The 14,629-nt window shown below is 41.6% G+C and overlaps 2 protein-coding genes across 4 annotated transcripts in view; both read left to right on the top strand.

The window, feature by feature from the left end:
• The first annotated feature begins 282 nt into the window (after positions 1 to 282).
• hepacam2 (HEPACAM family member 2) lies at positions 283 to 5,046 on the top strand. 2 transcript variants are annotated; one of them, XM_049751250.1, is made up of 9 exons: positions 283 to 467; positions 2,067 to 2,426; positions 2,500 to 2,787; positions 2,896 to 3,198; positions 3,677 to 3,802; positions 3,903 to 3,924; positions 4,004 to 4,038; positions 4,192 to 4,265; positions 4,343 to 5,046. In XM_049751250.1, the coding sequence occupies exons 1-9, from the start codon at positions 410 to 412 to the stop codon at positions 4,451 to 4,453; spliced, it is 1,377 nt and encodes a 458-aa protein (XP_049607207.1). In that variant the 5' UTR covers positions 283 to 409; the 3' UTR covers positions 4,454 to 5,046. The 2 variants fall into 2 exon arrangements, with proteins under 2 accessions (XP_049607207.1, XP_049607206.1); XM_049751249.2 differs by having other exon boundaries at positions 4,001 to 4,038.
• A 1,220-nt stretch (positions 5,047 to 6,266) lies between these two features.
• The window catches only part of vps50 (VPS50 EARP/GARPII complex subunit), a 37,292-nt gene continuing 28,929 nt past the window's right edge, over positions 6,267 to 14,629 (top strand). For both annotated transcript variants that reach the window (XR_007487822.1, XM_049750918.1), the window contains exons 1-5: positions 6,267 to 6,425; positions 7,047 to 7,115; positions 10,002 to 10,124; positions 10,889 to 10,960; positions 12,836 to 12,889. Coding sequence is in view for 1 of the 2 variants with exons in the window: in XM_049750918.1 (XP_049606875.1) it covers positions 6,393 to 6,425; positions 7,047 to 7,115; positions 10,002 to 10,124; positions 10,889 to 10,960; positions 12,836 to 12,889 (351 nt within the window). In the remaining variant the exon portion in view is untranslated. The remainder of the gene's footprint in view (positions 6,426 to 7,046; positions 7,116 to 10,001; positions 10,125 to 10,888; positions 10,961 to 12,835; positions 12,890 to 14,629) is intronic.

The raw sequence follows: 14,629 nt of genomic DNA, 5'->3' as shown, positions 1-14,629 counted from the left end.
GATCAGCAGTATCATTTTTGCCATTTATAAAATGATCTTTAGCGAAACCAAGTTGCTGTCTAACTGCTTTTTTTGCCCCCCTCCCCAAACCTTCATCGGCTTCCATCCTGAAACTGTTCATTTAGACATTGACGTCTCAGTTTCGCAAACGAAATGAAACCCTCGGCCTCGAGGCGAGCGTGCGTATGCAGCCCATACTGTCCTGTCACTCAGCCAGGTGGACAACTTCTTCTTCCCCTACCTGATGTCACGTGGGAGGGGCTTTTCCGTGGAAGCTAGCTCCTCTCATTTCCCTGGCAAATGTAGTCACCATAACCAGTCACACTTCTCTCCTCCCTGCTCTACCACCACTCTACCGCCTCCGTCCTTCATCCCTCATTTTGCACAAGTCCCAAGAGGATAAGATGCCATGGAGGCCACGGGGGGAACGGTCCTTTGTGTCTGCTCGCTGCTGGTCCTCCTAACAGGTGAGCGCTGATGATGTGATTGATGTAGAATGTGGACAGGTAGAAAGTTTTTTTGGGGAGAAAATGCTAAGTGCGGCATTTGTTTACAACAATAACACACCGTACCGAGCATCTTTCTCATTTATTATCACCACGAAAATTCATCTTTACTAACTAACTTCTTCTACTCTGATGTGTTTGAAGTAACTTGTTTGAAGAGAATTTTGTGTGGCCTGTATCTCATTTATTTACACACGTTTTCCATAATCCACTTCGCCTTTTGAATGCCGCCAGCTCTAAAACAATACCAAAACAAGTCAGTGGAAAGAAGAAGTGAGCACAACTACTCTTCTGTGACTCATTTTAAACTCAACACATCAAAAATGTCAACAAATTGTAAGTTGGGGGAAAAAAAAAATCCTTAAGTGGCTTATCTCTGAGCAAGATGGTACACACTTGCATTTCGACACGCACTGGCTGACTTTATTTAGTGTGCAAACAGCTTACAAAGGTGATAAGAGTGTGTGTGTATGTATGGGCCTTCACTTACAATTGTTTGAAAGTGTGTGTCCATGCGTGTGTGTGGTTATAATATCCACCAACACAATAACAGCTTATGACCACAACAATGACCACTTTGTTTGGGGACAACAGTTAAGCAGCGGGCTGGGCACACTTGTCCTCATTTTGTTTTTTCAGTGTATCCCAGCTGGTGTCAACGGAGGCACACGCCTGGCTTGTGACAACGCAGAAGCTCGCCTGCAGGCTTGAGAGAGTTGCGAGGGTGTGGGTGCTGCAACTTAAGTCCAACGGAACGGCCAGTAGAGTAGTTGTGATAAGCACGATGGCAGGAAGTAGCATTTTGTGTGTGCATGTGTGAGTGTTACTTTTGACGCCATATTTGTTTTATGTAGGGCTGGTAAACATATTTAATGAGTTTACGTTTGAGTGAAATGAGAAATAAGGGAACAGTTTGAAGATCCCAAGTGAGCAACGTGTGAGCGTCTCTTTGCAAGTTAGCGCCTCACGCTACCACCACCACCACCACCACCACCCCCTCACATGCTGTTTGCTCTCAGTCTGGCATCCAAACAGAAACAACTTCGTTCCACTTTTGCAACAGACAAAAAAACTGCGCCGAGAAGCAATCGGTAGTTGTGAAGAGTCTCCTGCCAGCTCAGATGAAATATTAACGGTGCTTATGTAACACAATAAAGGATTGGAAAAAACCAGAAACCCCGGGATGAACTCAATATATGAAGCATCAGTTGTTGACGCCGTAAGTTGTTAAGCACCTGCAGACAAGCTTCCCTAGCAACTAGTCTCGACAGTGAGGCGCTTCGGATTAACATTTAGTCAGCGACTTTAGACAGCCGCTGTGTTTGTTTTGCGTGACGTTAGCTTGAAAGACAGGTCCTGTTCTCCTCAAACAACAATGGCAGTATTGAGCTGTGTCAATATTAACTCATTACAGTTTGAGGATCTGGACAATTTGGAGAAAAGGATGCAGATAGGCTTCATTAATGCTTCAATATGAGTAATTGACGCTCAAAGTTGGAGCAAAATAAAGACGTCGGAAGATGACCTTGAAAAATGAACGGTGTCCTCTCTACTTTACAGACGTCAGCGCAAAGTTCATCCACGTCCCTTCGTCAACCCGTCACGGTATCGAAGGGAAGTCCTTATGCCTGCCCGTTGAGGTGTACTTCCAAATGAACGAGGTGGATATCCAGGGAACGTGGTCCCACACCTCGACGAGCGGCACCAGGACCACTGTGGTGACCTTTACCAAAGTCTCCAACATCCCCGACATGATTTACCACAACCACATCTCGTTCAAAGAGCCCAATATGACTTTGCTGATACGGAAATTAAACCAGCGTGATGAGGGAATTTATCATCTCAACCTCAACATTGTGTTTCTTAACAAGTCGGGGCAGATTTTTAAAGAGGAGAGGACAGTGCGTGTCACTGTAGATGGTGAGTGGAGTGACACATTATTTCATTTTTTGGTAGCAACATCTAAATGTAGACTTTTGTATTTACTCCTCAGTTCCTGTATCTACTCCGATCATTGAGAAGAGCCCATCTTACGCGCTGGTTGAGGACAAGGCCAACGTGACGTGGACATGTTCGGTGGAGAGAGGAACAAGGGTCGTGTTTCAGTGGTACAGAGATAATAAGCTCCTGGGTGTCAGTGACAGATATCACTTTTCCAAAAACAAATCCACACTGCTCATCAGCCCGATTAAAAAAGAGGACAAGGGAAGTTACCGATGTGTGGCGAGCAACCCCGTCAGCCAGGAGGGATGCGAGAAGGCCGTGGAGCTCACCGTTTACTGTGAGTGGACGTTTGCCTTCATCGTCAAGCTCATAAAAAGAAATTTTGTGCAATGATTTGGTACTTAGAATACAAAAATCTTTCCTGACCAATTTCTGTCTTCTGCAGATGGCCCGTACAACTTAGAGGTGAACTCCGAGCAAGGCCTCCGCACCGGGGGGGTGTTCACCATCAACCCTGGAGAACTGGTCTTCTTTGATTGCCAGGCTGATTCCAACCCCCCCAACAGCTACGTTTGGATCTCCAAGGGGCCCAACACGACCACGCAGGTCATCACCGAGGGCCCGCGGTTGGAGGTTCTCTCCTACAGACTAGCCCAGGCTGAGGAGTACCTATGCCGCGCCTTCAATAACGTGACGCAAAAGCAAGACGAGACCCAGTTTACCTTGGTGGTCGCCAGCCTGGGAACAGGTGGGTGGAAAATGGCAGGAAGGAAAAGTCTTTCGGGGAATTCGTATTAGATAAACATACGGACAATAGGTTAAGTGTAGTACGACCGATTCTGTGCTCAGCAGGGAAGTGGAAACCTGATTATGACTACCATGAAACATTTTTATCTGCGTTGCTAGGTTTCACTGCCTGCAGTCGGTATTAAAGTTCCCGTGTGTGGGAAAGTCAACACAGCATAACAGCTGTTTTATTTGTTGACAAGGTTTTATAGCATGGTGGGATTCTGCGTGCCGAATGCGGAACGTTGATATGTTGTCACGGTGATGTAGAGAAAAGGCGAGGCGATGGCTCCCGCTGATTACCGGTTAGGGTTTAACTGGTCGACACAAGCCGCTGTGACTTAAATTTCTGTTGTTTTTCATCCTCAAATCCAAAATGGCTGACCATGTATAGCCCTTACAGATTGAACGTTAGTACGATTGTGTTTGTTTGTTTATAGGAAAAGATAAGCACACCCAGGATCACAATGCCGTATCCCCGCTGGCTGTTATTACTGTGTGTTCTTTGTTCATCATCGGTGGCATGCTGCTCGTGTTTTTTAAGAAAGCTTGTCACCCAAAGACAGGTTAGTTGGCAATTTCTAGTAACTGTTGCATTCATATTTCGACATTTACAAGTTTCTCATGCATTTGCTTTTCCTTTTTCTCCCTCCATCTTATCTGCAGTGCTCATGAGAATTTATAACAGGTAAGAACAAAATCTAGCTATTATATTGAATAATACAGCTAAAAGTGAAAATACTTTAATTACAATAACTGTTTAGCAGACTCATCTCTGATCAGGAACGACCACATCGATCAGGTAACAGCATTCTTAATTTGAGCTCATTCCTGTAATTCAGTTCTTATTTCAATAATATAGATTATACAGTACATTATGAATATATATTTTTAAATAACAGCTGTAATGTATAATCAAAAAACAATAATAATGGAATACTATGTTCATTAACAGGCCATGAGGATGCAACTGAAGACTTTGGTATCTATGAATTTGTCTCCATACATGGGACCATAGAATCTGCTAGGGTATGTTTTTATCTTCTTCACGCACACACACACACAAGAGCTGTTAAATTGATGTATTTCTCCAAACTGTCCTGCAGGTATCATGCAGATCCCTGTCTCGCCTAGAGTCAGTCCAGGATATGCACACCACAATCTATGATGTGATCAGGCATGTTCCCGAAACCCCTGGCCAGAGTTTGCTCGAGTGACTTTTAAGTCATCAACGTAAAAAATTCAATTTGTGTTTGTTTTGAGGCTCTTGTCAAAGCCCAAGGCATTGCTGACTCATTGTTTGCACTCGAGCTGATAGAGACCTGTGCCAGCACACAATCGTATGTGCACTGTTGTGGTCCACATGTTAAGGCGGATAATTTATTTGATTAGTTTGACTGTATTTACTCAATTTGAGATGAGCATACACAGGGTGATGTCAACGTAAGCATACTTAGAGAGAGAGCTCAAATTTATTTACCAAAAAATGTTCATTTCATGTTGTTCCTAAAGCAAAGTTTTGAGACCGGTATTTTTTTGTAACAATAGTGAGATGGAAAACTGTAAATACTGTACATAGATTATACTGAGATTCTTTTAAAACATCTGTATGATTCTATTTCTGTTTTCTTCATATCTATTTATTCCTATTTGAAACCCTTCAGCTTGGTTCTATAAATGTAGCATTTGTCTGTGTGTATAAATATGAAAGCTGAATGATTGTGTTTTTTTAAAAATTGACGTTTAGTTTGCATTTTTGTTTTTTTATTTAATTTCAATAAATATGTCAGTATGACATGATGGATGCCAAGAGCTTGATGTGTCACTTGTGAAATATTTGAAATCCCTGCAGACTACTCTGCTTGGTTATAGACATGATGAATTGGTATGCAGTGTACCTGCTGTGATGGTGAGACATGCTGGAGCAGACAGATGCTTCAGCATGCTGAGCACACTCCACCTGCCTCTGTTGGCACGTCATGAGAAGATGAAAAATAAAGTGTATACAGTATGTGAGACAACCAGATAAAAATACACTGAGGTCAGAGGTGCACATTGGCTTCAGCACATTTGGTGGACAAGCCCACAGCGGACATACTTCAAATCTGGCAGCAACTCTTTTCATTGTGAAGACATTTAGTTCTGTAGAGGTGCTCTCCATATGTGGGACGAGGATTAATCTACCCGTCAAGACATTTTAACATTAATGAGAATTTATGAATAACAATGAACACTTAATTAAATCAAGCTCTAATTAGCTTGTGACCTTGCCCATGAGCTCTTCAGTAGTGTCCCTGGGTTGGGTCATACCATCTGTTCCATATCAGAATATGCTTGAAGAGAGGCTCTTCACTTTGGCTGAATGCCTAACACCTAAGGAGAGCTTGCTCACCTTCATTTGACTGGGAAATAGCCCGGGGCTTCATTAACCGGGAACTGTAGCTCATTGTGTCTGCTGGTTTTAATCAAAATAATGCCCTGGGGCAATGTTGGTAATTGGTACAGTTATTGTAGTTCAATGGTAGTTGCTATTCGTTCGAAATATTTGACATTATTCACTGCATTACTAGCAACCGTTCACACCCATGGAGAAATAGGTTTTTCCAACATGCATGTTCTCTTAATTTTTGCCCAGCAGAGGTCAGTAGAGTCCTTTACATGATTTGTTTGGCACTAACAGAAACTTATGTGGTCAATTTAGTTAATAATGTGTGTTTACTAATGAATAAACAACAAAAAAGGGTGTTGTGAAGGCAGCAGAAGCCTTTGCTACACGCAGACTGGTATTTTTTGTAACATAGATGTCATAGAGCTTTTCTAGTAAAAACAAAAAACCAAACAACAACAAAGACTACATAATGTAATTAGTTTGAATTTCCTTTGAGGTACCAATCAGTCATTTATTTAATATATTGCGGTTGCTAAAATTGTAAAAAGGACAATTATACCGTAAAACAGGTAAGTTGTTAAGCAAAACACTAAAAACTACGTTTCCCATGATACATTGGATGTGTCAGGCAGACAGCGTCCATGTTCGCAGGTCACGTGACTGTCAAACATGGCTCTCGCCGTATTGATGTAGGCGTACCGCTGAAATGACAACATAGCTGGAACAATATCCATTTATATTATCACTGGCGACATTTCAGTGCTACAATGCAAAAGATAAAGTCTCTCATGGCCCGGCAGGTATGTGAAATAACACTCCGTATAATGAGCTGCTGGGCGTTTATCGCAGACATAGCTTGAGAATGTGCTAGCACAACGGCTAAGGTGCTAATTTGACAGGTGTCAATATAGTAACTAATTAAAGTGGATAGCCCGGTGTATACTCTTGAATTTTCTTGACATTAAAACCTGTTATATGTGGGGAAAAGCTCACCAAATGAAAGCTACTGTACGTTCGTATATATCGGGCATAACAATACAATAATATCTTATTAATTACTATTATAAATGTTGGTTTGGTGCAAAGACATTTCAAAAAACAAAAAGCCGTTGCCGTGGTTCATACTCTTCATCTCGGGCAAGTTGAAGTGACCCTAATATTCACATTTTAGTTTCGTTGTCTATAAATACATGACAGTGGAAAACCAAGTTTTGTTATTCCCACCTCTCGTATTATTATTTTTACTATTCTTATTATTGTTGTTATTATGATTGTCATTACTATGTTTATTACTATGTCAGCCTGGAATCACTTTGATGTCCAGTATGGAACTGATAAAAATGATTGCCTTCAACTATTATCTCAAATCAATTCCTAAAATGAAAACTGTATTTGAATCTAATATTGTTTATTTCTGACAGGGTCTAAAAAGCCCTCCCGACAGCATGGCAGACCTCAGTCCTGTGGAGAACTTTAGGATACCAAGCAAGGTATATATACCCAGTCTTTTTGAGATCCATACTATGGTTGTTGTACAGTGGAAGCTTATTTTTCTTACTTTCCTGAAGGAGTTTTAAGGCAACATCTGGCTCACTGATGGTTGCATCACCCTCTTAAAACATGACTAGCAAGTTTAAGCTGATAATGACAGGGTTGTAGTCCAGGTCGGAAAATGTTTGGGAAGAGCTTAGACTCAGACCAAACACAATTACGGGAATGTTTATGGAATTAAAAAAGTCCTCACATCCCTGTTTGAGTTCCAGATTTTTGTATAGAAAACAATAGACCATCTTGGCAAAATTGACAAACTTTTTTCCATACTTAATCTGACCTATAATACGTACAAAAATTTTGAAAAAATAAATTCACTTTTATTTTAAGATACAGGACATAATATATATAATAAGTTATTAAAGTACTTTATTTACATGTTATTTTTGACATATTTAGCCACAGGGAAATAGAAATAGAAAATACTTAATTTTATAAATTGGTGTTAATGAAATTTAGTGATCCCATTTACTATTGCTTGATTGTAAATAATTTTCTTGCATCTAGAAATGTTTACCTGAGTTGACACTACAAACTACATTTACCCTTTTCCATCAGCAGGGGTCCTCCTTGCTTTATTAACACAACACAGGTCTTGTTTAGATGCCACATGCACAGTCATAAATTAAATGTGAGGATATACTATAATGATGGTTTTCACTTTATGTCATTCGGAAAAGGCACAAATGGGTTGTGTTAAATAACATTGTGGTAAAAGTTAAATAATCTGCATTTATGTCTCTACAGACGCTCCCATCTTGGAAATAATAAGGTCCCTCAGCTTCCTAACTTAACCTTCATCTCTGTCTCACGAGAGTTTTCATGAAGCTCCCATTGTTCCGGAACTCTTTTATTTTCACAATCCTCCCGGTTGTCAAGGTCCATTTTATCCTTATCCTGATTGTCAACATTCAGCGAGCATTCGAGGCTTTGATATTCCCTTTGATTCTATGCTAGCGTCTGTTCAGTGTCCTGCAATTTGAATGAAAATAGATTTGTAATTACCGTCCCCCCAAAAAAAGAAAGACGTGAATATTATTGGATTTGCATGGGGGTTGAAGCTTTTTTTTAGTCCTGCCTCACGTTCAAAGTGGAATTTGATCAAAGCTTGGTCGCACGTGCGGCCCCAAAATAGTCTCTTACTGAGTCATTCAGGTTGAGATGGCTGGAAGTTTTGCGCATTACGGCAAGTCCAAGGGTGGTGGACGACCATGGAGGGAGGGGGCAGAAGACACATCCTTTTTGATTTGTTCACCCGTCTGTCTTCTCCTGCCGCTACAACTTCCAGCAGCAATGAGTCATCCAACTCCCACACCCTCTCACTCTCTCTTTTGAGTTGATTTCCCGCCCACCTTTCTTGGGGCGGACCGTGATGTCCTGTGCCTTCACCCCTCGTTTCCAATCTCAACGCACTCCCCCACACATTTCCCTTGGGGGCTCCTGCGCTCTTCTTCACAAGAGCTTCATTCACACAATTCTCATCATGTGGCAAGGTTCTCTCACCTTAGGAGTTGTACATCACATGAGCTTAACTGTGGAAGATAGGGCTGAGCGATTAATCGAATTGGAATCATCATTACAAAAACGGAATTAGGAAAAAAATTGAAAATGCATTCATTGTAATAGCCTATGGATCAAATTTATCCTGTAGTTCCACATCCAACTTTGCCAAATCTATTTTTAGTTGAAAATAATTTAAATGCGCTGATGCCTCCAACGTATTGATTCTACACATAAAAGAAGTCCGAGTCAGCGTTACCTTCGGCGACGTGACATGTTTTATTTATGTATGTATGTTCTGTCTGTAAAGCTTCAAGAATTCCGAGGCGTCTGTTTTTGTTTGTGCTTCACTACTTTTATTCATCTCATCAGCTTCACCTTTACCAAGCTGACATTTTTTGCCTTTTAGTGACAGTTTTATGATAGATTGCCATGGGCACAGATATCTAGAGGCTTTCGTGGATGAATCCAAATTATTTGGAAAATAACTTGACCTCTTCGTAAGTGCCAAATCATATTTTGTGCCTTTTTTGGAATAGAGTGCTTTTCAGCCTCACTCACCATTTAAATTGTTTTTGTGGTCCTTTACAAATGCATGAAAAAAGTGGAAGGCAGATATCTGCCGAGGCTGATTCTTCTGAAACATAATTTAAACAATTACGATGTTCCCGGTGTTACTATTCTCCTTCAGTCCTGTAGGTAGCATCGATTTCTTTTTCAAAGCGCCACATATCGCAACCTTCAAAGATCCAAAAAGTGCATCTAAAGTGATTTCAGACTTCGCTGTGAGCAATAATTAATCAAGCTTTCCTTGTTTCAAAACGCAAACTCAAACATTTGTTATTGACCTGCTGCCATATAGCACCTAATTAACGTTGTCTTTGGACAGGGGTTGAAATCTGAAAGATTTTGCAGCAATAAGCCTTGGCAGATGCGGAGCATGTTAATCAATAAGGTTCTCACAGATGTGCTCTGAAGGGAGGGAATCTCCTTTGGTATTTTTTTTTTTTCCCCAGTCATTTCCTCCCTTTGTTCCTCCTATGCCCTACCGATATCCCCCAAGAGAGGAGCCCAATGAAATAACATGTAATCTTCTCCCAAACCACATTCCTATTCCCTCTCCTTTTCTTCTCCATCTAATTTTCATTCAACTCCTTTCTTGGGTTGTCCTGCTTGTTGAAACTCCTCTGGCACCCTTGTTCCTATAATGCTATTTAAACCGCTTTATTTTTGAAGTTTTGTTCTTTTTTTCCCCCTGAATGACGATTGTAAGCTAGTGCGGGAACTTTTAAAAACAAACATTTTATGTTTCCGATGTGTTTCAGGAAGAGTTGCGGGAGCTCAGGGAGCAACCCATCGACCCTCAGGCCGAGCAAGAGATCATCGACAGTATCGAGGAGATCTACTTCTCTAACGACTCTTTTGACATGGTGCAGCATGAACTGGAGGTTTGTTTAAAAAAAATAAAAAAAAGTCTCCGTTTTGAAGCGCTCCACTAACTGAATGAATGACAACTCACTCCCCTGTAAAATTGATGCCCGACTCACAGTTTCCACTTCCCCTCGATAGGACTGTAATTTCATCAGGGCCTGCGATAGCAATAGAATATTTGCGATGCTTCCGAAAGTGTGACGGTTTCCCGCGCTTCCTGGTTTCTCATCTGAGCCGCTGCCACTTCCTCTTCTCATTCCATTGACAACCAGACTGATGGATTATATCCAGTGAACAGAAGGAGGGTGTGAAATCTCATTAGATTTATCTTGGTCTCACCACACTACCTGAAATGAGACTCTCAATCAAGGGGAAAGTAATTACCTATCATCCCTTGAGGCATGGAATTGTAATATCTTCTTTACCCACCTGAGTTTGTTTGTTGTTTACTAAAGAAGATCCTCTACCTTCTTGTCCCATCCTACATTTGATCTTAAAAGGTCGATGAATTGAGGTAGAATTATTTACATTTCACTGACTCCAAGATCAGTGAGACCATCTTGAACTCGGAATGCTCCGTGGGCAATCATTTTAAATGATGATACTTAGCCGGAATATTTCCTCTGCTCCTGAGTGCCACGACGTCTTGTCCCCCCCCAGCTAGAAACTTTTCTAATGAGGTTCTGTTTTGAAGCAGCAGGATACATAACTCAATACGTCAGTCACTGGCTGCATTGCAAATCAACTTTGCTGTTGTTGTTGTCTGCTCGTGTTTGTTTAGAAACTCCCGACCGAGTTAAACCTGCTGGAGCTGGAAGAGTACCGAGACAGACTGAAGAGACAGCAGGCAGCTGTAAGTCAGACACGCACACTGTACGGAAATTCTTCCTTTGCCTCTCTTTCCAAAGGAGCCTCTCTTCCTTCCTGGGTATGACACGTTCGTCGGCGGTGTGTTTTAGATCCTGTAGCTTTCCCCTAATGTGTCACCAGGCACCTCAGGGGAATAGCCATGGCAACTGTTCCAGTGACCAGTCGTGCCAAAACACCGCAGCCGTGTTGTTCAGGAGCACCTTCAACACTTTGCCAGTTCAATGTCTTGGGGCATTTGCCCCAAAAAAAAAAAAAAAATCAGAGCCACAAAGCGTTATAGAAAATGGATTGATGGAGAAAATAAACCCGTTGCTTATTTCAGTCCGCGGGGCTCAGAAGTTTTGTAAACTGCGCCTCGTGTCCAAAAATAGTCTTCATGTAACTCAAAGCATGGAGAGGAAAATAAGAAAATTGCTCATGGGATTCACCCCCACCCCTAAAAAAAAAAGCAAGCCTCTTCTTGGACGCTTGAGTATTGTAATGAATTGCTGAAATTGGATGCTCTTGCCAGGTGACGTGCAGTGAGCTTCTGGAAACACCTCAATAAACAGATTGGAAGTAAACGTGCAGGTCGTGTGCAAACCTAAAGTGAAAGAAATACCTTTACTGTTGTTTTCATCCTACAATGAACATATGGCCTTCGACTGCATCGAGTTTTTTTTTTTCCACCAGGATTTTATTAGCGAGCGAGAAAATCATCGAATGATTACTTCGGAGCAGCCAGATAAGGAATAGGGTTATTGTGCGGTGACGTCATAAACGTGAGCAATATGGGATCACGCTTCATCTCATCACTTCTGATATCCTCTGCCAAGAATGAAAAGACCACCTTTGTGTGCATTTACAGTGCACGCAACCCACCTCAGCGCTGGCGCACACATTACTTCCGAGACGTGTAGTCGGCGTGTGAAATGAAGCTTATCCCCGTGCAGAAGCAATGGCGGTGCTTCCATGCGCTGGCTCTCCTGTGACTGGCTTCTCTTTTGTCACAACTGAGATGCTATTATTTCAGGTTCATAATGAGACGACCGACAGATGCGTAACCCGTACGTATTACCTGAATCCTCCGCTTCGGTCAAATAGGCATTTTGTGTCATTTGGGGAGAGAACATCTGCCTTGTCTGTCTGCCACCGCGTCGGAGCTTAATTGGCATCTCTAGCTCACTCTCGGCAGAGGTTCATCTCCCAGCTAATTGCCTTCGCGCACTGCTCTGTGAGACCTCAGACGCTGTGGAAACCGGCGTAATCCAAAGATGCACTTTGACTTACTCCACAGAAGCTAAGACCAGAGGAGACCCCGTGTTAATAACACGGTGGAAAAAAAACATGTTGTTCTCATGTCGCTGAGAACTTTGCGAGGCTTTGCTTAAACCCCATCTGGTTGCTGAAACTGTTCTTGGGAAAGGTCTTTGGATTTCGTGTGTGGTGCTGTTAGGGGCAGTGAAGTGTCTTAACACCCAATGTACAATTTAGGGGAGCATATAACTCATTATGTGAAACTACTGTGAGCCACTGAATCAGTAAATTACAACACTGGTCCAAAATGGATGCCGCTTATGCACTCACTGACCACAACTGGGCTTCACTTTCATAAAGAAATGAGAATATAGAAGCTGTACACTCGTAGTTCACTCGGTATTTTATATGTATATTAGTAAATACTCTAACTTGGTATAACATATCATGGTTTAACAATTTGGAAATATGGCTGAGCGGGAGATGTCCCTTCGAGACTCTCTGCATAGTGTTTATTTTTTTAGTTTTGCTGCACTTTTTTATTTTTGAGATGATACTGTGGCAAAAGTTTCCGTTTTAACACAGCGGTTCTCATCTCTACTCTCTCTCTCTCATGCTGCAGGTTTCGAAAAAGGTTGCTGATCTCATTCTGGAGAAACAGCCATCTTATGTCAAGGTAAAAAGAAAAAAAAATCTTACGTTGAACAGCTGCTTTTTATTCTTACTCGATAAACTTAAAGTCAGCGAAAATGATTCTTCATCAGTTTAAATATATGTTATTAACTTATGAATTGGCTATTAAAATGATTTTTTCTTTGGGTCCCAGTTAATGTCCTCTTGGTTGACCTTGCGAATGAAGAGGCGTTCAGATCTTGATTTTATGCAAATTATCATCCTGAATTAAATTAAAACTTAATCCCAGGAAATCCCTTCTTTGCTCCTTTCGATGATGTTGCAATGACCTGAAATGCGTATAAGAGATTTCATGTTAATGTGAGAAGTAGATAGATGTAGTAAAATAAGTCTTTTGCTCTTATCATCTGCTCCTATCTTGTAACAAGAGTGATATTTTTTTTTCTGTATAGACCTGGGAATAATTATGAAACCCAGCCCCTACATACAAAATGAGATTATTCAATTTAATACGATTGACCGGTTTTAGTGTGTTTCAATATGCTCTATTTACGGCGCTCTCAAAGTCTATCGGTAGCTTTGTGTTCTATTTCCCTTTAAGTAGATCCAATTAATTGGTTTGGTCGTTAATCTCGGCGATGTTTTCGTTTTTGGAAATATGTAGCAGAATGCGATCCGATGACTGCTGCTGTTAAGCCATCTGAAGGTCAGTCTGTGAATAGTAAACTGGTCATTATTTCGCTGACCCTCCCGGTGACTCCGCCGCGTCCAAATGACAGCGGAACTTATTAGCCGGGGCATTCGCCTCCACCCATCTCAGCTCACGTATAAAAGTTGCTTTGCAAAATGCCCTCTGGAGTTCAGAGGGCACATTCCACATCGCCTGCATTCATGTCATAATGAGTCAAAAGAGAGATTTCATTTTGGATTATTTAGGATGAGGATGATTTCCCTGCATCTGGGGCAAAAAAAAACAACAAAAGGCAGTTCCCAGCTACATTTTAGCTTTGCTTGTATGGGAATATTTCTGCCTCCACCAGTTTGATTCGACTTATCTTCTCAACGTGATCATTTCCACGATGTAAACAGAAATGTAAATTGCTGAGAAACAGCCAACACCCCCCGCGGCCACGATGCTTCCTCTCGCCAGTGCTTGCGTGCCGTGGATCGCCCTTCAGCGGGAACATAATTTGTCCAGACGTATCAACCCCTGGCTCGGAGCTTGAAATGATGCTCTGCTAAGCATCTAATGTGATTCATAGCAATAGATGGAGTAGCCTTCTGCTGGAGCTTGCGTCTGATCATTGTTGACACCCGCTAGCGACACGTGGCCTCCTCTTGCACTCTGAAAGGATGGAAGGTTACGAGAAGGCCGGAGCGATTGCCATTGATCTGCTTCAATGTGGCGATCAGCAGATGAATCTGCCAATCAAAATAAGACCTTTGCCAACAGCTGATTTTGCTCTGGAAAAATAACCATCAATATCGATTGATATTGCTTAACTGTCGTTTTTTGTTTTGTTGAATAAATATTAATGGGGCAAAAATGTTTAATGCTTTAATGCAAATACAATTTGACACAATTATTTGATTGAATAATTGATTTTTAATTAGCATGAGGAATAGCAAGAGTGTTTTGGAATTTGCGTCAGAATTTCTAGATACTTCAACTTTTCCTTGGTCGAATTCAGAGTCATCGGACGAGCGCTTTTGATGCACTGTAACCGCTTCCTCCAAGTCGGATTGGAATTGGCTTCCCGGATGTAATGAATTTCCACGGAGG

Source organism: Syngnathus scovelli, chromosome 19, assembly GCF_024217435.2.
Source record: "Syngnathus scovelli strain Florida chromosome 19, RoL_Ssco_1.2, whole genome shotgun sequence".
Taxonomy (NCBI): domain Eukaryota; kingdom Metazoa; phylum Chordata; class Actinopteri; order Syngnathiformes; family Syngnathidae; genus Syngnathus; species Syngnathus scovelli.
This window is presented reverse-complemented; position numbering and strand designations above follow the sequence as displayed.

Excerpts from the sequence above, each read along its gene's own strand:
- hepacam2 (XM_049751249.2), top strand. The coding sequence starts at position 410 with ATGGAGGCCACGGGGGGAACGGTCCTTTGTGTCTGCTCGCTGCTGGTC. Across the intron at positions 3,199-3,676 it reads GGTCGCCAGCCTGGGAACAG|GAAAAGATAAGCACACCCAG; the intron begins GTGGGTGGAAAA and ends GTTTGTTTATAG. Across the intron at positions 4,039-4,191 it reads GGAACGACCACATCGATCAG|GCCATGAGGATGCAACTGAA; the intron begins GTAACAGCATTC and ends GTTCATTAACAG.